This window comes from Rhipicephalus microplus, chromosome X, assembly GCF_043290135.1.
Source record: "Rhipicephalus microplus isolate Deutch F79 chromosome X, USDA_Rmic, whole genome shotgun sequence".
NCBI classification, from domain to species: domain Eukaryota; kingdom Metazoa; phylum Arthropoda; class Arachnida; order Ixodida; family Ixodidae; genus Rhipicephalus; species Rhipicephalus microplus.
Window position 1 is genome coordinate 146251646 of NC_134710.1, and position 19907 is coordinate 146271552.

The window sequence follows — 19907 nt, forward strand, 5'->3', positions numbered from 1 at the left end:
TATGGGCCCGTGATCGCTGAAGGGGGACATGTAATATGCATCGTTATCACACCACAGCTGCCAGACGCTCGTTGCCCGTCGGGATGCTTCCCTATGGTCAATGAGGCGATTTAGCTGCATCGCTCTTTTTAGTTGATTCAAGTGCATAGTGCTTTAGAGGCCCCTATTGTCGTCCATCTGTCTTACGTTGCATATGGTCACACAGTGGTCATTAAAGACCTACAACAGGGTTAACAATAGTCAATACCAGTGGAAAATAAACATACAAGGTGTAAGTAACATAAAAACCACAAATAATTATGTTTAAATCACTTTAATTTACCTGAAATTGAGAAAAACACTTCTGAAACATGCAGTGATACCTGCGCCGTGCTAGAGAGGGCGCGACTGCCTCGAGAAAAGTACAATAGGCGAGGGAATCGCTGGGTTGCCTACCCGTGGTACGCACTTCCTTACATACTTTAGGTTTTGCTGGTGTCGAGCTGCGTTAAGTTCATAATTAGGGACTATACACGAGCGCCGGCACAAGAATGGCATTAACCAGGGATTTATTACTATATCATGGCCTACAAAAATAGTTACCGGAAATATTAGTGCTAAATTAAAGCACAAGAATAAAGAGATTTAACAGTTTCTAAATCCGTATTGCTATATAAGCACGCACTTTGAGTATTAACTGCTGTTGATCTAAAAAATGTAACGTTGGACTTTTTCTTGAGTGATTAAAAAAAACAACTGGGCTGATGAACAGTGATTGTCAGGCCCTTTAAATCATGTGCTTTTATCGACCTACCTTTTTATCGACAAGACAGATATGATAACCCGAAAAATAAAAAAAACGGTGCGAGTAATTGAGACTCCACAAGTGGACGTCACTTTTTCTGTATGTATGTTGTGCTTGGAAGGCTAACAGTGAAAATTTTAGACGGCACAGGTAAACTCGTCAATTGCTTTTTTAGGAGGCTCACATGTGTAGCACATCCCGCAACACCTGCTATCTCCAAACAGTTTGATCTGGCCAACGGCACAGTCGGAACTGCATGCTGATGCTGGCGGCCCACCATCGTCAGTGCTCCACAACACTTTTTTGGCATCCATGTGCAGTGTATATGGTTCCCAGCGGCCGATCGGAATGTAGTCGTACGTCGAGCTGTTATCCAGGTGCCGTAGGCTGTAGATACGGTAAGGAGCCAGCCCATCACCGACATTGTCGAAGCGAACCACTCTGCCAGCGAGATCTGTGAAGTGCAAAAAATCACACTTTGTAATGCTTCAAACCTTTACTGGGTGAGACAACATAGTGCTAACAATACGTGCACGCATGTTTCTGAGAGTGCATCAATACTGAGCTTCCCAGTGATCCTGGCTCTTTCCTGGAATCAACTTCTCGCCTGTATGGCGTTACATTCCTCATAATGCTATTAACATTAAATATTTGTAAAGAAATATGCACTTTTGTTGTGGTGCCATCTGCTTCTTTATTACGACGGGTCACAAAATAGCAACGCCGAAAAAAGTACCTAGTCACCCGCACTATAATGTTAGTTAATTTGTGACTACCTACATTTTCCAATGCGAATGAAGAGTAGCGCCTATTTCTACATCGCCTTAGAATTATTTGGCAACGGTCACCCTTACCGGGGCTACAAATTTTTATGCTCGAGAAAACTAATGGCACGAAGAAATTCCGGCATGAATAATTCATTTCAAACGTACTTCACAGATTTATTCGAATCTCTTCGATCCACAATTTGATGTTCTTTATGTGGAACATTATTTTACAACGTGTCTATTGATGGACCAACAATGCAGGAACGGATGCCAAGAGCTGTACTCTGAAATGTATCGCAACGATATGCACCGTGATCACAGGGGCAATTAAAGTCATTAGACCGATGCCCACTATAAACGATTCCACATTGCTCGGCAGACACAAAGCTTCTCCAAGATGAGTGGCACCTGCGAATTCGCTGTGCACGTTCGCCAAGGTGCGCATGTTTATTGCTGAGCGCCAGCATGCATGTCAGATAAATCATGATCTTCTAGATGCCCTTGCATGTGAATGCTCTGGCTATTTTTTTAATCTTCGCTCCCTCTTTGGCGCATTCATGTTGCGTATATTCTTAACTGTAGCCTTAATGAAAAGAACATAGACTACTATGTGCATTTCGACCTATTTGTGTACTGGGGGAAAGAGAACTGGTGACCTGAAGTTCTGAGGTCGCGGTGAACTGCACGCGACATATACAAGACCAGGCGAATGATCAAAGTATTAGAATATTCATATATTAAGGGTGAAGATGGATTAACAGCATAACACAGCACTTTTGATAAAAAAAGAAGTAGCAGTTGGTCAACACACATTTTCTCACACGTATGCGTGATAGATTTTTATGAATGTATATACCAGTCAACACACAATTATATGCCACACGGAAAGATCAAATTATGGTAATTTAGTGCGTAGTAATAAGACTCACCTTTGAAAGTAGTGTTCAAGAGGTAATTCATGTAGAGGCTCTCTCCATCGAGGTTTCGCAAGGCCTCGCAGTAGCTTTCATTTTGACCCCGGCAAAGTTGTTTAGACGCTTCGTCAAGAGCATGTGCGAATGCGTACACTGCATCCACCACGAACTGCACCTTAGCTTCCTGGTGGTATCCAACAGATTCGTCGAGACGCAGAGAATTCCCACAAACTGCCGATGTGTAGATCTGCTGTGCAGGGTCGACGCTGCACCTAAACACTTTCTCCCAGTACTCCCTGAACCAAGGGTTACGCTCGTTGTTCTCCACTGTGAGGTTCTTCATGTGAGCGTTATATTCTGGAATAAGCTTGTAATCCAGCTGGACAGTGAAGGCACTCAAATCTTGATCATCCAGCCCTTCGACGACCTTGGCCCGCGTGCCCCAAGCGTAGCTGGCCACCCAGATGAAGTGATTGTTAACGTTGGCTCGTTTGGCGGCTGCTAAGAGAGCTCGCGAGTCATCGGCGTTCGTGAATAGAGCTACAACGCGAGCTCGCGATTGGCGTAGTAAGCTTTCGATGAGGCCGTCGAAGGTAGGCTCGTCCGCCAGGCGAGGAATTACTTCCACAACCGCGACGCAAAAGTTACCTGCCTTGGCAGCTCTTAGAAATGAGGTCCTGCAGGAGTCTCCATACATTCCTTTGGATGATACGAGTGACACGTAAGTCCAGTTGAAGTAGTGAACAATATTTGCGATAATCAGAGCCTGCATTGTGTCTGGGGGGAGGATCCTTGCGAATACTTCGTAGCGAGTCCTGTCACTTAGTGAGGTGGCCGTAGATGCCGGGCTGATTTGAGGCACGTGAAATAGACTTAACAGACTGGCCACTTTCTCAGACACTTCACTGTAAGAACCACCGATTACCCCCGTAATTTTCTGCTTGCCTTTATCCGGAAGGGGTGTTGAACCATCGGCGCACTTGAGGCTTACCGAGTCCGCCGTTGCATCGAGGAGTTGGAGGGTCTCTTTCAATGCATGCTCGCCACTTGAACAAGTATCCAGTATCTTGGCTCCAAGTGAAATTGCGTTTAGCAATGACGGGTCTTGATTGATTTGGTCTATGGCAAACAACATCGCTTCGAGTCTCTGTATGCCACGCTCCCCATTTAAAGCCCCACAACCACTGTGTCCGGACTTGCGGTGCACGGGGAAAAGGCCTCCTAGGATGATGTCACCAGGAATATCTATTCGTGCTGCTTGACTTTTTAGCAGCAGCAAGGTCAAAAGCGTGATCTTGAACTCCATGAAGCTGGGAATTTGATCCTGCAAAAAAAGCACATAACAAAAACATTTGAACGTAGAGGACATGTAAGTCGAAGTAAGGCAATACCAAGATAATTGTTGGCGGTTTACTGGTCTGATAAATTGCCCCAGTCTGTGGTCAGCAATGTTTTTCTCCGTCAAACTGCGGTGTAGATACATATAAACACAATGTTGGAGTAATAAGTAGGGGCTTAAAGCGGCCATCAACACAACGTCACGAGACTTAAGTATACAATGCCTGTGAATCTTGACATGTCTCCCAACTAAGCTTGAAAGGATTGAGCACATTTTTGAACAACGATTTTTAGAAGGAACGCTGGTGTTAGTGTCTATGGGAGCTGCAAGCAGGGCAATACAGCCAGCAAGAGAATGATGAATAAAGCACCTGGAAATGATAAGCTTCGTCTGGCTTGATATGGTTTATGTTACTTTTATAATGAATCATTTACAATAAAATGATGTGATATAAACACGACAAGTTGCAATGAATATGCACATGCACTGGTACGTATTGCATTCCATAATTTCCCCAATTATCTGCTAATGTATGGAAGCGTGACCACGAGGAACCTTTATCGATCGATAGTACAGATCATTAGGTCCACTATATTGAGCACTAATTATTATTATTATTATATTATTATTATTATTATTATTATTAACATTGTTATTGTTGTTGTTGTTGCTGTTGTTGTTGCTAGCGAAAATATGCTTCTGAAATGAATGGAAACCTCCACATTTTTATAACAATTCTTAATTGGAACAGCGTGGGGTAGCGGGAATTGGTTGAAAGGCCACTTCTTGTAGGCAGGAAACAAATACCTCAAAGTGTACTAATTGGAACGTCACTGCAAAATGCACACCACCACAATAATGACACTTCATCGACATTTTATCCTAATGAAATTCTGCAAAATGAGTTACACCTTTTTTAAAATGTAAAACATCCTCCCAGCTCCTCACTAACCTCTAAGCAATGCTGTGAAATATATATTGAGAAGAAAAAACTGGTTTACTTTCTCTTTTCACAGGATATATACGTATATATTCAAGGTAAGCGTACTAAACTTCTTCAGATAAACACAGATGGTTTTGAGTTAAGCATCCGGGAAAAATATAGGTAATATCTTATAAAGACTGCTACTGATGATTATTTTTAAGCAGTAGCTCATTTTATTCATAAAATGCATTAAAATAGAAAATTTTCTACTTCCACTACCGCACACGCCTGACTCAACCAAATAAAGACTCTGAGCGACAGCAACAACTTGTACGCACACAGAGGATTACTCATGGCTACATTTTTCATATGTACACGTTACGCGACTTCCACTCTTAGAGACTCTACTGATATGACTATGCCAAAACAAATTCTCTGAACGTTTGACTGAACATACGTCTGATCAGAATAGCGTAAAACGACTTCATAGAGTACTTCAATTATCAGCGAACAGGTACACTTTGTCTGTGTGAGCTGCACCTCCTGTTCTGTTACACCGCAGGGGCTCAACAATAAGTAAGTGTGAAGGTGGGATGATTCCGTCTTCTAGCGCATGTTATACGAGCCGGTAAATGATGCCTAATAATGGGCATGTTCTGGCAAAACCATGCTCTGATACAACGCGGAAGTTATACGCTTAACTTGATTTGGCCGATTAAATGCAGAATCGCTTTAGAACAAGGCACACGGGGGCACTTTTCCAATGATCATCTCGGCCGTAGAATTGTGAGAGCTCTCTAAAAAGCACATCCGCCTTCCATTGTGACGCAAATTTTCATTTTATTTAGCAAAAACTTATGCCTGACAAGAAAAACTTGAACAATCCACAAGGTCGGCACCTTAGTGCTATATCTCTTACCGTTAAATGAAGAAGATAAGAACCCTCTTATTATGTTAATTAAGCAAATTCAAGGTGGATCTACCGCCTCAAAAGTGGGCCAGCTTGTATAAGACCAATGGAAGTATGCCGGGGCATCGCAGATCTGTCTTCACGAAGTGCGCCCATCTGTTTGTTCCCAGGGCGCGTCAAAGTGATGCCGACACAGTTAAACAACAAGGCTATCTCTAAGATACGCGGCCTTTCTTTTTTTCACTTTATTTGTGACATGCAGCCACCATGCACGAAAGAAAACAGAAAAAAAATAAAACGCTCCCTGTGAGCCACGAGAGCAACACGAAACCAGGCAGTACAAGATGAGAGAAAGAGACAGAGTAGCACTTTTTATCTTGGGTGATATGCATCGCGGAAAGCCGCTACGAAATACATGAAGTGTTGTTACATTATTTTTTCATTGCATGCAATAAAGTTTCCAGCGCAGACATTACTTCTTCTACCACAAGTTAGTGTGGTGTACAATTCACATGCCCCTAAATTTAGAGCAGTATGAATTCGCTTTAACAGTCATCAGCGTATTTGACATGGTTAACACTACAACTTGCACTAAAAATTAAGCACCCTTCACAAGGGCCTTCTTGAACCAACACGAACGCTTCGCGCACTCAAAGTTTTCAAAGTGCCTTCCGCAGTTGTAAGAATTAATAAGTGGGATCTAAATCAAAATCGACTTCGAGAATCGCTTTAAAGGGCTTGCAGTTCCAAGCAGCAATGAACGAAAAAAGAGTTCTCTTCTTTTCATTATTAGTAAATATTTTGGGTGAGACAAAGTTGGTATTGGGCGCGAAACTCATAGCATTTTAACGTGATAGCTTTAAGGAGCTCGTTTCGCGAAAATAACGGTCTCGGCGTCATTTGTTGTGAGCGGGAAATTATCATATTATGCTTGGCTAAATAATTATATCGATTCAAATAAAATGAACTATAAAAGAATTTGCATTTCAGTGAGGATTAAACCCTAGCCGTTTCCATGGAAAACAGGAGTTCTACCACACATCCACGCGCACGCTCGGAAATACAGCGTTACGAGAAGCGCCAGCGTCTCTTCAGTAGCTTGACGCGAGGGCCGAAGGACTAGGCGGGGAACATCTAGACAGTAGCAAGACGAAGGGCATCCAGAGAAAAAAATATGGACCATCTCCCCGAAGGAAATCCTGGTGGTATGCAAAGCAACAGCGGTGCGCACGGCGTTGACCCAGTTGAATTCAAATGTGGGGTTTAACGTCCCAAAACCACCATATGATTATTAGAGACGCTGTAGTGGAGGTCTCCGGAAATTTCGACCACCTGGGTTTTTTTAACGTGCGCCCGAATCAGAGCACATGGGCCTCTACAGAATTTTCGCCTCCATCAAAAATGCACCCGCCGCAGCCGGGATTCAATCCCGCGACCTGCGAGTGAGCAGACGAGTACCTTAGCCACTAGACCACTGCGGTGGGGTGTTGACCAGGTTGAAACGGGCGTCGACGCGTGTGCAGGAAGAACTGTTTATAGTGAAACTTGGTGTAGCGTTTACTCGAGCAAAGGTTTGTTTGAAACGTAAAGGCATTGGACGTGGGTTTGGTTTCATGTAAATTTCATCGCAGATAAACAAGCCGAAAGGGTGTTTCCACTCGACATACAGTCGAGCATTGCGGGCGGTGGAGAGAGTGAAGCGAGAAGCAAGAGTGTTGCGAGCGGGCTGAGGAACCGGCAGCAGCGGGCTCTGCGGTGAGCGTGCTGCTGGTGAAGAAGACAGTGACGTCAACGTGCACCTGCGAGGGGAGCGTTACGTCAACGCGCAGCTGTGGTGTGACCTACTTGGCACCGCTACAACACCTGCGGCAATGGGGACGTGTTGCGGCTGTTCGTACGGACACACGTACGTACGGCGTTACACATGTTAGTCAAAAAGGTGCTTCGCATCTAAAAAAGTTTAATTTAATTATCCAGCAAATGTCTCCGTGAGGCAACCATGAGCATGCGAATAAGTCGAGGGCATGTACAGTTCCGTACGAGTTTCCGTTAGAGATGTCGTTTGTGGACTCAAATAGTTTGTCATGGCATTTCTGCCATTGTATGCACTCGTGTAAACAGGTGTTAGAAAGACGTCAGAGAGATGTGTGAGAGGCGTTATAGAGGCGTTTGTTGTTATTGTTGCTGTTATTTAGGAATGAGAGAGGGAGAAATGTTTGTAGGGTTGACACTTTACTCTTTCCTTATTCATTATTTATTCTTCCCCGTAGATAACATTGAGTGGAGTAGACTGGGCGCAGGCAATGTCATACCATTGAGCTACCGTGGCGTCTAAAACACATGTACCCGTGACTGTGTTAGTGGAGCATTAGATAAACTTTGAGAGAAACCATGCAGGACCAGAGCAAGGCACAGCTGTGGCGCATACGCAGCGCTCTGTGCCAGGAGCATGCGCAGCACCGAGAGGCGGTACTAGCGTGGACGGCGGAGAGAGGGTGGGAGGTAGGGTCGACCATAAGCTGCTTCGCATCAAAAATGGAGCACCGAATGTACTACAAAACATGTGGACGAGGAAGCAGCCGACACTAGATGCGCTGGCTTTTTATAAGCACCAGGAGGCAGAGAGTGCACTGCCGTGGTTCGTACGTGTCCAGCGCCTCTCAGGGACGCGAGTTACGCAACCAGCATCTCCGGCAGGCGCACTCAGTGTCTGTGCGAGGGACGCCAGCAAGGAAGAGAGCACGGCGCAGGGGCTTTGTTACACTCTACCAGGTAGTCTTGCTCTGAGTAGGCCCGTGTGCTCAGATTTGGGCGCACGTTAAAGAACCCCAGGTGGTCTAAATTTCCGGAGCCCTCCACTACGGCGTCTCTCATAATCATATGGTGGTTTTGGGACGTTAAACCCGACATATCAATCAATCAATCAATCAATCAATCAATCAAGTCTTGCTCGGAGTCCAGCCTGTGGGAGCCTTTGCGTTGCTGGGTCGTTGGGCATTAGTAATGACAGTTAAAATGACTTAATCTGCTTGGAAATTCAGCTAAATATAACGTTAATGCTTTGCAAACGCACGCGTCCTGTATAGAGACTTTACAATATCACACGTAATGTTGCAGTAATATTGCGTGGTACAATAGCAAGCCTTTATTTTCCACCATCAGGTCGAAATTTCGCCACTCAACGTTCTGGGGAGTTTTCTTTCAGGAATGACAAGATTGTATACCAGCCATCAATTGTTTTGAAGGCGAAGCATTTCTTAGTCGCACTATGTCGCGCCACACCCCCACTACGCATACTCGCGTATCGCGCTGCATGTTCGCGTATCGTACTGAGACGCGCATGTGCACGTCTCTTGCTGGCCCAGGATGACAGCCGCAGAACTGTCGCTCCCCTTCCCTCGCCTCACAAGGGGGACGCAGGCTGCTAGTAAAGGAATGACTTCTCGCGCTGCACAACCGTTCATTTGCCACGCCGTATATGCAGGCACGGGATCACGCGTTCACAATGCACTCAAGGGCGTATTTACTTGGCTTTCACTTAACTTGAAGGCAACGCTTCTCTTTCATTCAATTAATAGGAATAAAAAAGAAATAACAATTAAGCATTCATAAACCATATCAGATTATACAACATTCACGCGATACCCCCACCACTCTGCGACGCATTTACGCGAGTTTCCCCCTCAGAAGAGGCGGGCGGTAATTTTTTTACTGCGAAAGCTGGTATAGGATCACAACTCGGGTCACGCGTGGCGCTGTAGTTGTCCGCCGCCACCACAAGTGTCTGTAACCGTTATCGCACGAAATAAAAAAAAATTCCTAGTACAAAGGACAGAGTGGGGCTCAAACTAGGGTCCGCTGCGTGCCAGCCCAGTATTCTACCACTCAGCAACGCTGTTGCCTTGGACATGTTCGTAAACTTGCCTTAGGAAGTCTTAATGTTAAGAAAGGAGTCTGGTCATTATGAGTAATTAGGCGTTTAAGAATAGCAAAAGAACAATCAGGCGTCACAAAATTCAAATAGCGTAACTACGGAGTCAGCCAATGCTCCAACCCATGACAAAAGCTTGTTCTTGATGACCTAATAACTGTGGTGCATACCCACTTCAGGCATAATTCCTCATCATCGTCAACCACTGCATGAACAATTGGCACAAACATCCTTGCAGGTGTTTAGTGGATACCACGCTTGTCAGAAGAATGACGAAGGATAGCATAGCAAATGCCAGCCTACTACCCAGAAATTATTCCTATTAATGCAGTAGTGGGTACCCAGCAAGTGTGCTTGCAGCAGTTACCCAGTGAGTCAGACTAAACGAATATGGAGCTAAATTCTTCATTCTTTTAAACGTGTAAATATCATTATTCAGTAATTATTTGTTGTGAAACCTATCCCTAGCATATATGAGTAGTATTGCGAAGAAACAAAAAAAAAGCAAATTCACCTAACACTCGGCCAATTCCCTGCATTGGGTAAGAAACATGAGATGAGGAGAAGAAGAAGAAGAAGAGTGTTGCCGATCAATTCATTAAGCAGTAACCGATTTATCATTCTTAGCTTCGAAATTCAATCCAGATATAATAGCATTACAAGAAACCTGGCTTTCAACACATCAGACCTTTCAATTAAATAGATATATATCTTTCTGTCTGGATCGTTCATCGCAAGGTGGAGGTCTGGCATTCATTAATAATAATAAAATAAGTTTAGCTAAAGGCTAAAATCGCGTATAAGCATATGTTACTGCAAAGCGACATTTTCGCCTTAGAAATCACTTTGACAGGTTGCCTGCCTTTCTTACTAGTCAATGCACATTTCTCTACAGGGGTTCTAGACACACGATGTTTGGACGTTGCACTGACATCTCGTTGTATAGATAAAATTCTGATGGGAGATTTCAAATCCCACCATACCTGTTAGGGTTTTCGTGCCGATGATTGTGGGGAACGATTGTGTGAGTGGACAGCAGATAACGATTTATTATGCCTCAATTACCAAACACCTACTTTTATTGGTGGCATGTCTTACTCAGCAATGGATTTAAGTTATGTTAGTTCTTCCCTCACTACTTCGTCATGGACTGTCTTGGATTGTGCGACCAACAGTGACCACTTGCCAGTAATATTTGATATTGTTTGTTTTACAACACCATCATGCAATCAGAACCGAGTATATATAAATTACAATAAATTTAAAACAAGATCTAGAATCTGCCTTGACCACTCATGCTGACGAGACAGAAAACACAAAAGCTATGAGACTATGTGCGTGGCTCAAAAGAACCTATAAAAAAGCTGAATTCGTTGTTAAGTCTGCAAACAGCACAAATCACAGTCCGTGGTGAAATCCTGAGTGTGCACGGGAATACCGACGACGACAGTTCACGTGAAAAAAAAAAAAAAAACTTTTGTATCATCAGTGTCCACTTAATTGGCCTGATTACAAGTTTCGTGCTGCAAATTTTAAGCGCACAGTTTCCTCAGCTAAGGACGAATATGATAGAAATCATTATTACTATCTTTCTAACCTTAACAACAAAAGTATCCTGTTCAGGTTCCTCAGATCGCGTAAAATTCTGCCATCTCCAACCAATGCAGACGGGAAAATCATGTCGCCCGGTGATATGAAGAAATTTTTGGAAATCATAGCAAAAGAACTAGAGTGCCGATTCACATCAAGCAAATTGTATGATCTAAGACCTCCCATGGCAATAACGGATTTTACTCGAGTTACAATGAAAAAATTAGCTCAGCTTGTTCGGAATTTACTCCCATAAGCTCCCGGTCCAGACAGAATTACAGCTACCATGATAAAAATAATATTTAACTCATCGCCAGGTGACCTCCTCAACACTGTAAATTATTCGTTAAGACACGTCTGGATTCCATACGATTGGAAATTAGCAAAAATAATTCCTATACCGAAGAAACAAGGTTTAGGCTATACCATGGAAAACATACGACCAATTTCCCTTACTTCTAATATGCTAAAGCTTCTTGAGAGGGTGCTTCATAAGAGAATGAACAGCTGGATGACAGAAAATAAATTAATAAAACCTAATCAAATTGGCTTCAGAGAACACTGTTCGATATGGTGTGCTCACGATGATTTAGAAAGCCGCATCCAACTTGCTCGCAAAAAAGGCAACATGCTGTTCTAGTGACTTTTGACCTAGCCAAAACATACAGCAGTGTGTAATTTTCAGTGATATTGGAGATACTGCTAAGCCAGAATTTTCCAAAGTACATTATTGCGTGGCTGGAAGAATTTTTGAGAGCAAGAGAATTTTATTGCTTTAAGAATGGCTGCGCTTCGACAAAATTTAAACAAACTCACGGAGTTCCCCAAGGGGCTGTTTTGTCTCGAATATTATTCAACATCCTAATGAGTTCAGTCCATTACAACCAGGATGCGCATGTATATGTGTATGCTGATGACATTGCCTTCTTTGCAGGATACATTGACATTCATTCATGATATCAAAAACTGCAGAGGTATATGAATTTGCTAGAGGGGTGGCTAGAGACAATATGCATGTCACTAAATGTAAACAAAAGTGCAATGTTGATATTTCCGTTAACAGATCTTACCTCAATTATTATTTGTTTTAAACAAGAGCCTATTCCACAAGTTGAGTCGCCTAAATACTTGGGAATGATTTATAATGATAAATTAAACTAGACTCCTCACATAGAGAGTATGGCCTGTAAGGCACAACTTGCCTTAGGCATGATTCGCAGATTGACCAGCATACGCTATGCTTTACGCAGGGACACTCTGGTTGTAATTTACAAAATGTATATGCGTCCCATACCAGAATTTGGATGTGCGTTATTCTCAAGTGGCCCTGCTTATAAACTTAAGCCTTTGATTGTTTTGGAGCATGAGGCCCTGCGACTATGCCTCGGGCTCCCAAAATTTGTTGCGAACAATGTTTTGTATCAGGAGGCGCGCTTACTAGCTTTGCCTTGTCGATTCCGTATCCTGACGGTTCAGGCTTATCTAAAATTTTATAGCTATTTGATAAGACGATCAGAATATGTATTCATCAACGACCCAGACTCTTTTTTTCTTGCTCATTAGCCACGTTTTTATGCACCACAAATTAATTTTGTCCAGAAGCAACTAGACAGAATAAACGTAAAAATTCGAGATATACCAGCAGAAAACGGGCCAAATCAAAATCTTATCATAAAATATCATAATATTGTTTTCCCTGTAAGCCTAAACTTTGATCACACTGGGTCCTGAATAGCCGTTTGCAAGATTGCCTTGCACACGTGGAAACAAATAATGTAATAGCCACTGATGCTTCAGTAATAGACGAAAAGGCAGGAGTAGATAGTTAATCTTCTTCACTTGACTGGTCATTTTGAGTTTGAGTTTGAGTTACTTTATTTACCACGTACAGTTGTACAGTAGGTGGCTGGAACAGAGGAAAAAAGCTGTATAAAACAGCTTGACAAAGCCCCATATCCCCATGGCAACTGTGGCAACAAAAACGGCAAAATCAAATTAAACACAGAACAGTTTAAACCAACAATGCATAAGCTTTGCATTAGAACAAAAAATTAAACAAACTATACTAACCAAATAACGCACATGCTATACATCAAAAGAAGTAATCAAACAAAAAATAATACTACACACAAATTAATGAAGCATATTTAAAATAAAAATGTTAGAGAGCATACGAATATTTTCATAATTTATTCCTAATTTATTTAGTATATTCGGCAAGCAATAACTCAACGTCTGAAAGCCATAATTTGTGCGCGGTCTCGGCACATACTAATACTTAGACTGTCGGTTTAGGTGCGTAGAAGAATTTATTTGCAAGTCAGCTAAACTACGTATATAGCCGCGACCTTTTATGATATCAGATCTAAAAGAGACTGCTAAAGAATATTCGTAGAGCAGGTTTAATTTGATTATTTTGTATTTAGCAAATAATTGTGAAGTATGGGCATTAAAAGGAAGGTTAGCAACAGATCGTAGCGCCTTTTTTGCAAGATAATAAGATTACTACTAGATTGCTTTGTTCCATTACACCAAATTAGGTCGCAGTAACTCAGATGTGTTGTAAAGAGCGCATTAAACATCAGAAGTTTTTGAGAAACTGGCAATAAACCCTGACATTTTCTCAAGACACCCAAGACTTTGCAAAGCTTATTGTATGAAAATTCCGTCTGATAATCTCATTTCATATGTTCATGGAAAACAACACCCAAAGACTTTGCGGTGGAAAAAAATTCGATTATGCTTCTATTGAACATGAGATTGTAGGCTTCAGTGGTTTCATTGAGGGAGATTTGGCACGAAAAAGAACAGCTTTTGCTTGTAACAATTTATAAGTAAATAAGTTATCAGTAAGACTACCAGACTTCACACCTATTTTTGAAGCCGAACTTTTGGCAATTGTTCGAGCACTACAAAAACTAACTTTGGACACCCACACTGCTATAATAATTACAGAGTCCCTGTCCGTATGTACGTCACCGACAGCTTTATCTCAATCAGATGATTTAAGGGCATTCCTTACGCTAATTCCTCCACAGCTGAAGCTCTTAAAATTATTATGGGTACCTGGACATTGCGGGTTAGAGTTAAATGAAATGACGGACTCGTTAGCTCGAATGGCATTAAATGGCCCAATACTTTCTCTGCTTTCGGTGCTACCGACTACAATGGTGATAAGATATCGAAAATTTTCACTCAGGACTGATGTCATAGAATCAGTAACACTATGTACTGAATTTAGACATTTGAAATATTGGTGGAACTCCGACTGGTGTCATACTAGACAACTGGAAGTCATGCTTACAAGATTGCGATGTCGTGTGCCCCCTTTAAATCTATATTCACACACGGCTGGTCTGAGAATATCTCCCCTGTGCAGCTTTTGTACAGATCTGGAATCAATAGACCATTATTTTTTGTCATGTCGCCGTTACAGTCTAATAAGAAATCGTCTCCTTGTCATCCCATTCGCTAAACTGGGGCTGCCCTTCACCATTGAGAATATACTCTCCTTTGGTGCTTCGTTTCTGGGCTACAGCCACAGGAATTCCTTTGATGCCGTTTGCAGTTATCTTCATAAAACAAAACGAATGCGCCTCCAAATTCCTATTTGTATATTTGTTATTATATTATTATTAAGCTAATAATTCTAAACATCAATTTTAAACATGTTCGAAATTACTGCAATTTCAATTCAAAATATATATTATTCTGTCTGGTTGAAATGGCAAAAAAATATTGCACTCTTTCCGTATTTACGTGTGCTTTATCCACCTTCTTTTAGGATTAGGTATCATTTGAAAGGCCTTCAATTTCATATCCTCAATTCTTGGCCAATCCCCTTCAGTGGGCAAAAGCTATAGTGGAGGCATCATCATCATCATCAACATCAAAAAGTCTCTGAAAAGCCGCTCTTCTCGCTTTCACTGTGACTGTCCTGCACCTTCAGCGCAGGCTTGGCTTTGTCCTTCAGTTCTGGCATTTCACCACTTGAATTGCTGGCCTTTAGCAGACGTTTTCCGAACAGATCGCCCTCAACACCTTCGTCCAGATTAGGAAGGTTCAATTCAATTTTCTCAGTTTTCTACGAGTTTCACATGGTAGGCATTTTTAATCGATTGCACATTAGAGTTCTCGTGAAACAAGGCAAGGTTCACAGTTGAAAATAACATCAAACCAAGTATCTTGCAGCCCTACTTGCTACATAAGTATCTTGCAGCAGTATCTTTCATAAGTATTTTGCAGCAGCTACTGCAGTTGTTAGCTTGCACGTGACGTCATCAATGCACAACATGGCTCACACATGGCGGCTCAGATTACATCAAGGCATTGATTGATTGATTTATTGATTTGTGGGGTTTAACGTCCCAAAACCACCATATGATTATCAGAGACGCCGTAACTCCGAAAATTTTGACCACCTGGGGTTCTTTAACGTGCACCCAAATCTGAGCACACGGGCCTCGACATTTTCGCCTCCATCGGAAATGCAGCCGCCGCAGCCGAGATTTGAACCCGCGACCTGCCGGTCAGCAGCCGAGTACCTTAGCCACTAGACCACCGCGGCGGGGCATGATTAACTGACGACACCAACTTGTTATCCCGAAATTCGCGTTCCACCATTATGGTGCACAATGGTGGATTTTTTCAGGGACGCCAGTGCAAGCAATCTATAGTGGAATCGCAAATCGTCAATGATACATCAATCATATGACTAACCTGAAGATGCGAATAGCATTGGTCAGTACGTGTCCCTATTGCTGCAGCCACTGGCAGAATCAGGCACCCATGCCGTTGAGCATATTTTGTCTTCTTTTTAAGCGGACTGGCGGCCACGCTGACTCCGACAGCAGCAGGGGTGCTTGATACGCACCCCCAGTGATGCTCGGCGGGCTCGGTCGATTGATAAACCTGGAACACGTGGAAGCCGATAGGTGTGCGCCGATGCAGGTGAGGACACCCGCTTGCAGATGAATACAGCGTTGGTCAGTACATCTTCCTATAGACGAGGCAACCTAATGTTTGCGCGCTCGACGCCAGCGCCAAATGATTCCCAGCTAGCCCTATTAAAACGTCGAAGGTCGTCGGCTCACCGTGCGAGCGAGAGCGTGCTGCCGCGCGATCGTTTTCCGCGAAGCGCGCGCTGCATGTGACTGCATTTTTATGTAGCAAGGAAAGCGGCACCATTACACAAGTCGGTACACACCATTGATACGCCACGCAGTATTACAGCAGCCTTGAACAAGTAGCTAGCCGATGATTATCTCTTAAATAAACTTGTGGAACTGTAAATGCAAGATAATTGTATTGGCAAAGCGAATGCCAAACTACTTAGTCACATTCAAATCATAAGTTAATTAGCATGCCTTTTCTTAGACATTGTCACACTGCAGATCGAGCGGCCCTTACGCATACAGCGTTAAATCGTGGTCAACTTTTCCCCCGCTGTTATGCTCACACAGTACTTTCTAGAAAGAGCATGCTTCACAACAGCTGAGGTGAACAGATCTTGTGGTACGGAGCATATCGCGCAATATTTAATAACGAAATCATCATTGATATGTGGGGTTTAACGTCCCAAAACCACTATATGATTATGAGAGACGCCGTAGTGGAGGGCTCCGGAAATTTAGACCACCTGGGGTTCTTTAACGTGCACCAAAATCTGAGCACACGGGCCTACAACATTTCCGCCTCCATCGGAAATGCAGCCGCCGCAGCCGGGATTCGAACCCGCGCCCTGCGGGTCAGCAGCCGAGTACCTTAGCCACTAGACCACCGCGGCGGGGCACGAAATCATCATTGCGGGTTCAGTGGTCACTAGCGCTCTTCTAGGATCCTACCGGCGGCCTGCGATTTCGTGAGGCAGCCGGTTGACAGAACGTGAGCTGTATATTTTAGTTTCATCACATAATTGCAGAAATGATGACTGTGTTATTTATCACTGCGAACTCAACTAGTTTATTTTTATAGTCAATTGAAAGTAAATAAATTAATTATTGTACGCAGCAAAACAACAATATTTTTTCTCGTTCATTTAATGTCATTCGAACACCATATGATGGCAACATTGCGCGTACAATAGGCATACAGATTTACCTTCAAGAAAATGAAAAGCGAATGGAATGAGCGCATGGGAAGTTCTGCTAGCCGAAAAAGTGCACACACACACACACAATATATATATATATATATATATATATATATATATATATATATATATATATATATATATATATATATGTATATATATATATATTGAAGCAAGCGGAAGTGGTTGAGGAAGACGATGACCGAATCCGTAGTACCAAGAAGGAGAAGAGGGGGGGGGGGCAAATGAGACGGGAATTAAGAAGTTAGACATGGCGACGGTGACCTGACCAGTGTACTGTCTGTGGTTTATTATCTGTGGTCTTGTTAGGTAATTTTCCGTCGCCGCTGACGAGAGGCTTAATGTGGGTGACGTTCTTTATGGACAACCGTAGCGACTCTGCGGTATTCGAAAAAATATGAAGTCGAGGTCGACTCCGTTGTGGAACTTTTTGAGAATGTCACTACAGGTGACCTTCTCAGCACCATTCTCAAGGAAGTCGCCGTGTTCTTAGAGAAACCTTTCAAGCAGTTCGTGAAAGTTAACATTCCTCTAACTAAGTTCAATGGGCTGGTGCTGACACCGCTAAAGAAGATTTTAAAAATCTTTTCTGCGTCGGTCGTACGAGTTGAAAACTAGGCTGCGATCACTCACATTTCAACAGCGACACAATCTCGCCGCAAAACACCGTTACTGAGACTCTCACTGCAAAGCTAACGAAGGTGCAAAACAATCAATGTGACTAATACCAGCAAACACTTTGACGATGTGTCTGACAATCATACACAAGGGTAGCTATCTTATTGCAAACAAGCTTCCAACCATAATGAATGACTGTCTGATGAAGACCTGGTGATTAATATGCGAAAAATGTTTTGCGGGGTACCAAGAAAGTGGCATGAGTGGCGATTTTGCAAATATGAGCCCAAGTCTTGGGTTAAATGAAAAGAAAGTTTCTTCGCAACTTTCAAGAAAAATCTGGTGGAGTGATGACATGAGGCAATTCTACCGTTTTAGGTGTGGATCACCACTGGAAAATTTTTTTGAAAAAACAGTGAATTCTTCACATAGCTGAAGCAAGATTGTCGACCTCGTCCTTTATTTCTCTTATCATACATGGCTTACCCATATACTTGCACGACAGTTTTTTATACACTCTCGGATAACGCCCAAAGCAATTTTCAAGCTATTATCAAGCTATTATCACATCGCTGGCGATAACTAAGCTTCAAAGGTAAACAAAATATTTCAGAGACGTGAAGCGTTAGCCACTTGGGTCAAAAGTACTTGTTGTATTTTGGTGACATAAGTTCTGACGTAATGGGAAGCACAACTCACGCACAGAAGAACAGACCCTCGAAAGATGAATGCAACGTTGGAACGCAGAATAATTCTAAGCTGATTTCTGCGACGCATCACGCTGTCAAACATGGGTCATAAAGTTTTCTGCACTTACAACTTGAAGTAAATGGTGAAACTGTTCGAACACTGGCAGACAATAGAGCTTCAGTTTCAGTTATTAAAAGAAGCAAAGGGAAACCCGATGGCATATTCATAGGTCGAACTGTCATTCTACGGCAATACGATGGCCGTGAAAAAAGAACAATAATAATGAATACGGATATGTCTGAAGTACTAGTCACGATCTGCAGAAATATTGGCACTGGTGATAGAAGGCATCGAGCCTGGCACTTTCTACTCTCTCGTCCAGACAAGTAATTACTGAAGCTCAGCATACACGGGATGACACCATGTCACTGAACCAAGATGTTAAACCAGTGGGAAAGAGAAACAGGATGAGCAGTGTGACCAAAATAGAAGACATCCCTGCCATATATCTAGAACTACTCTGCAAAGGTGGCTATCCTCCAGGCACAACAAGTTTCTAAGTTCCATTCAAACTGCGTGACGTTTTGGTTGTGCGGAAGAAAAAGTACCACCTCAATGAGGAAAAAAAAGTGTGGCTGAAGGAAGAGCGTATGAAGCCACTGGAGATGGGTATTAACCATCCGTCTGTATCAGCATATGCAGTGCCGATAACCATAGAACCGAAGGAGGATGGGAGCCTTAGGTTTTGCACAGACTACAGAGCCATTAACAGCTAGACGCATCCCATTTTCTTTCCTCTGGTTAAAATAGATGAGAATATAGACGAGACAGGCGGATGGTCCTGGTTTTCTTGGATCGACCTCTGTAAGGGCTTCTGGCAAGTACCTCCACAAGAGGATATAGAGGAGTACACCACTTATAGAACACCACTCGATATCTACAACTAGAACCGACTCCCATTCAGATTGAACAACTCGCCTAGCTGGTTCCAGAATGATGAATACGATTGTACACCTTTTAATTGGAAGCTTTTGTGATATCTATGGGGACAATATCATCGTTTAGTTTGAAAGTGAAGCCCTCCCATCAACACCATCTGGCACAATTTCTCACAGCTTTGATAGAACCCACCTGAAGGTCAACTTGAGAAGAACGAATATTTAAATGCAAAGTGACTATCTTGGGCAGAGGGCTTGATGACACTACGAAAAAATTGGCATATCCCACGTACAGTGAGAATCAATAATATGCGAAGCATGAAAGAGGATTGTTTATATGTCACTATAAAATAAGCCCAACGTTACGAGGCGGACGTAAATTATGCCCT

General features: G+C 42.7%; 1 protein-coding gene and 1 long non-coding RNA gene across 3 annotated transcripts in view; one reads left to right on the forward strand and one right to left on the reverse strand.

Moving 5' to 3' along the window:
- The window catches only part of LOC142775813 (uncharacterized), a 234233-nt gene that overhangs the window by 169603 nt on the left and 44723 nt on the right, over positions 1-19907 (forward strand). The window lies entirely within an intron of this gene.
- LOC142775812 (metabotropic glutamate receptor-like) lies at positions 298-16219 on the reverse strand. 2 transcript variants are annotated; one of them, XM_075877958.1, is made up of 3 exons: positions 15880-16219; positions 2481-3789; positions 298-1238 (listed from the first exon to the last, which is right to left on the reverse strand). In XM_075877958.1, exons 2-3 carry the CDS (start codon positions 3769-3771, stop codon positions 922-924), a joined length of 1608 nt encoding a protein of 535 aa, XP_075734073.1. In that variant the 5' UTR covers positions 3772-3789; positions 15880-16219; the 3' UTR covers positions 298-921. The 2 variants fall into 2 exon arrangements, with proteins under 2 accessions (XP_075734073.1, XP_075734074.1); XM_075877959.1 differs by lacking the exon at positions 15880-16219 and adding an exon at positions 5649-5768.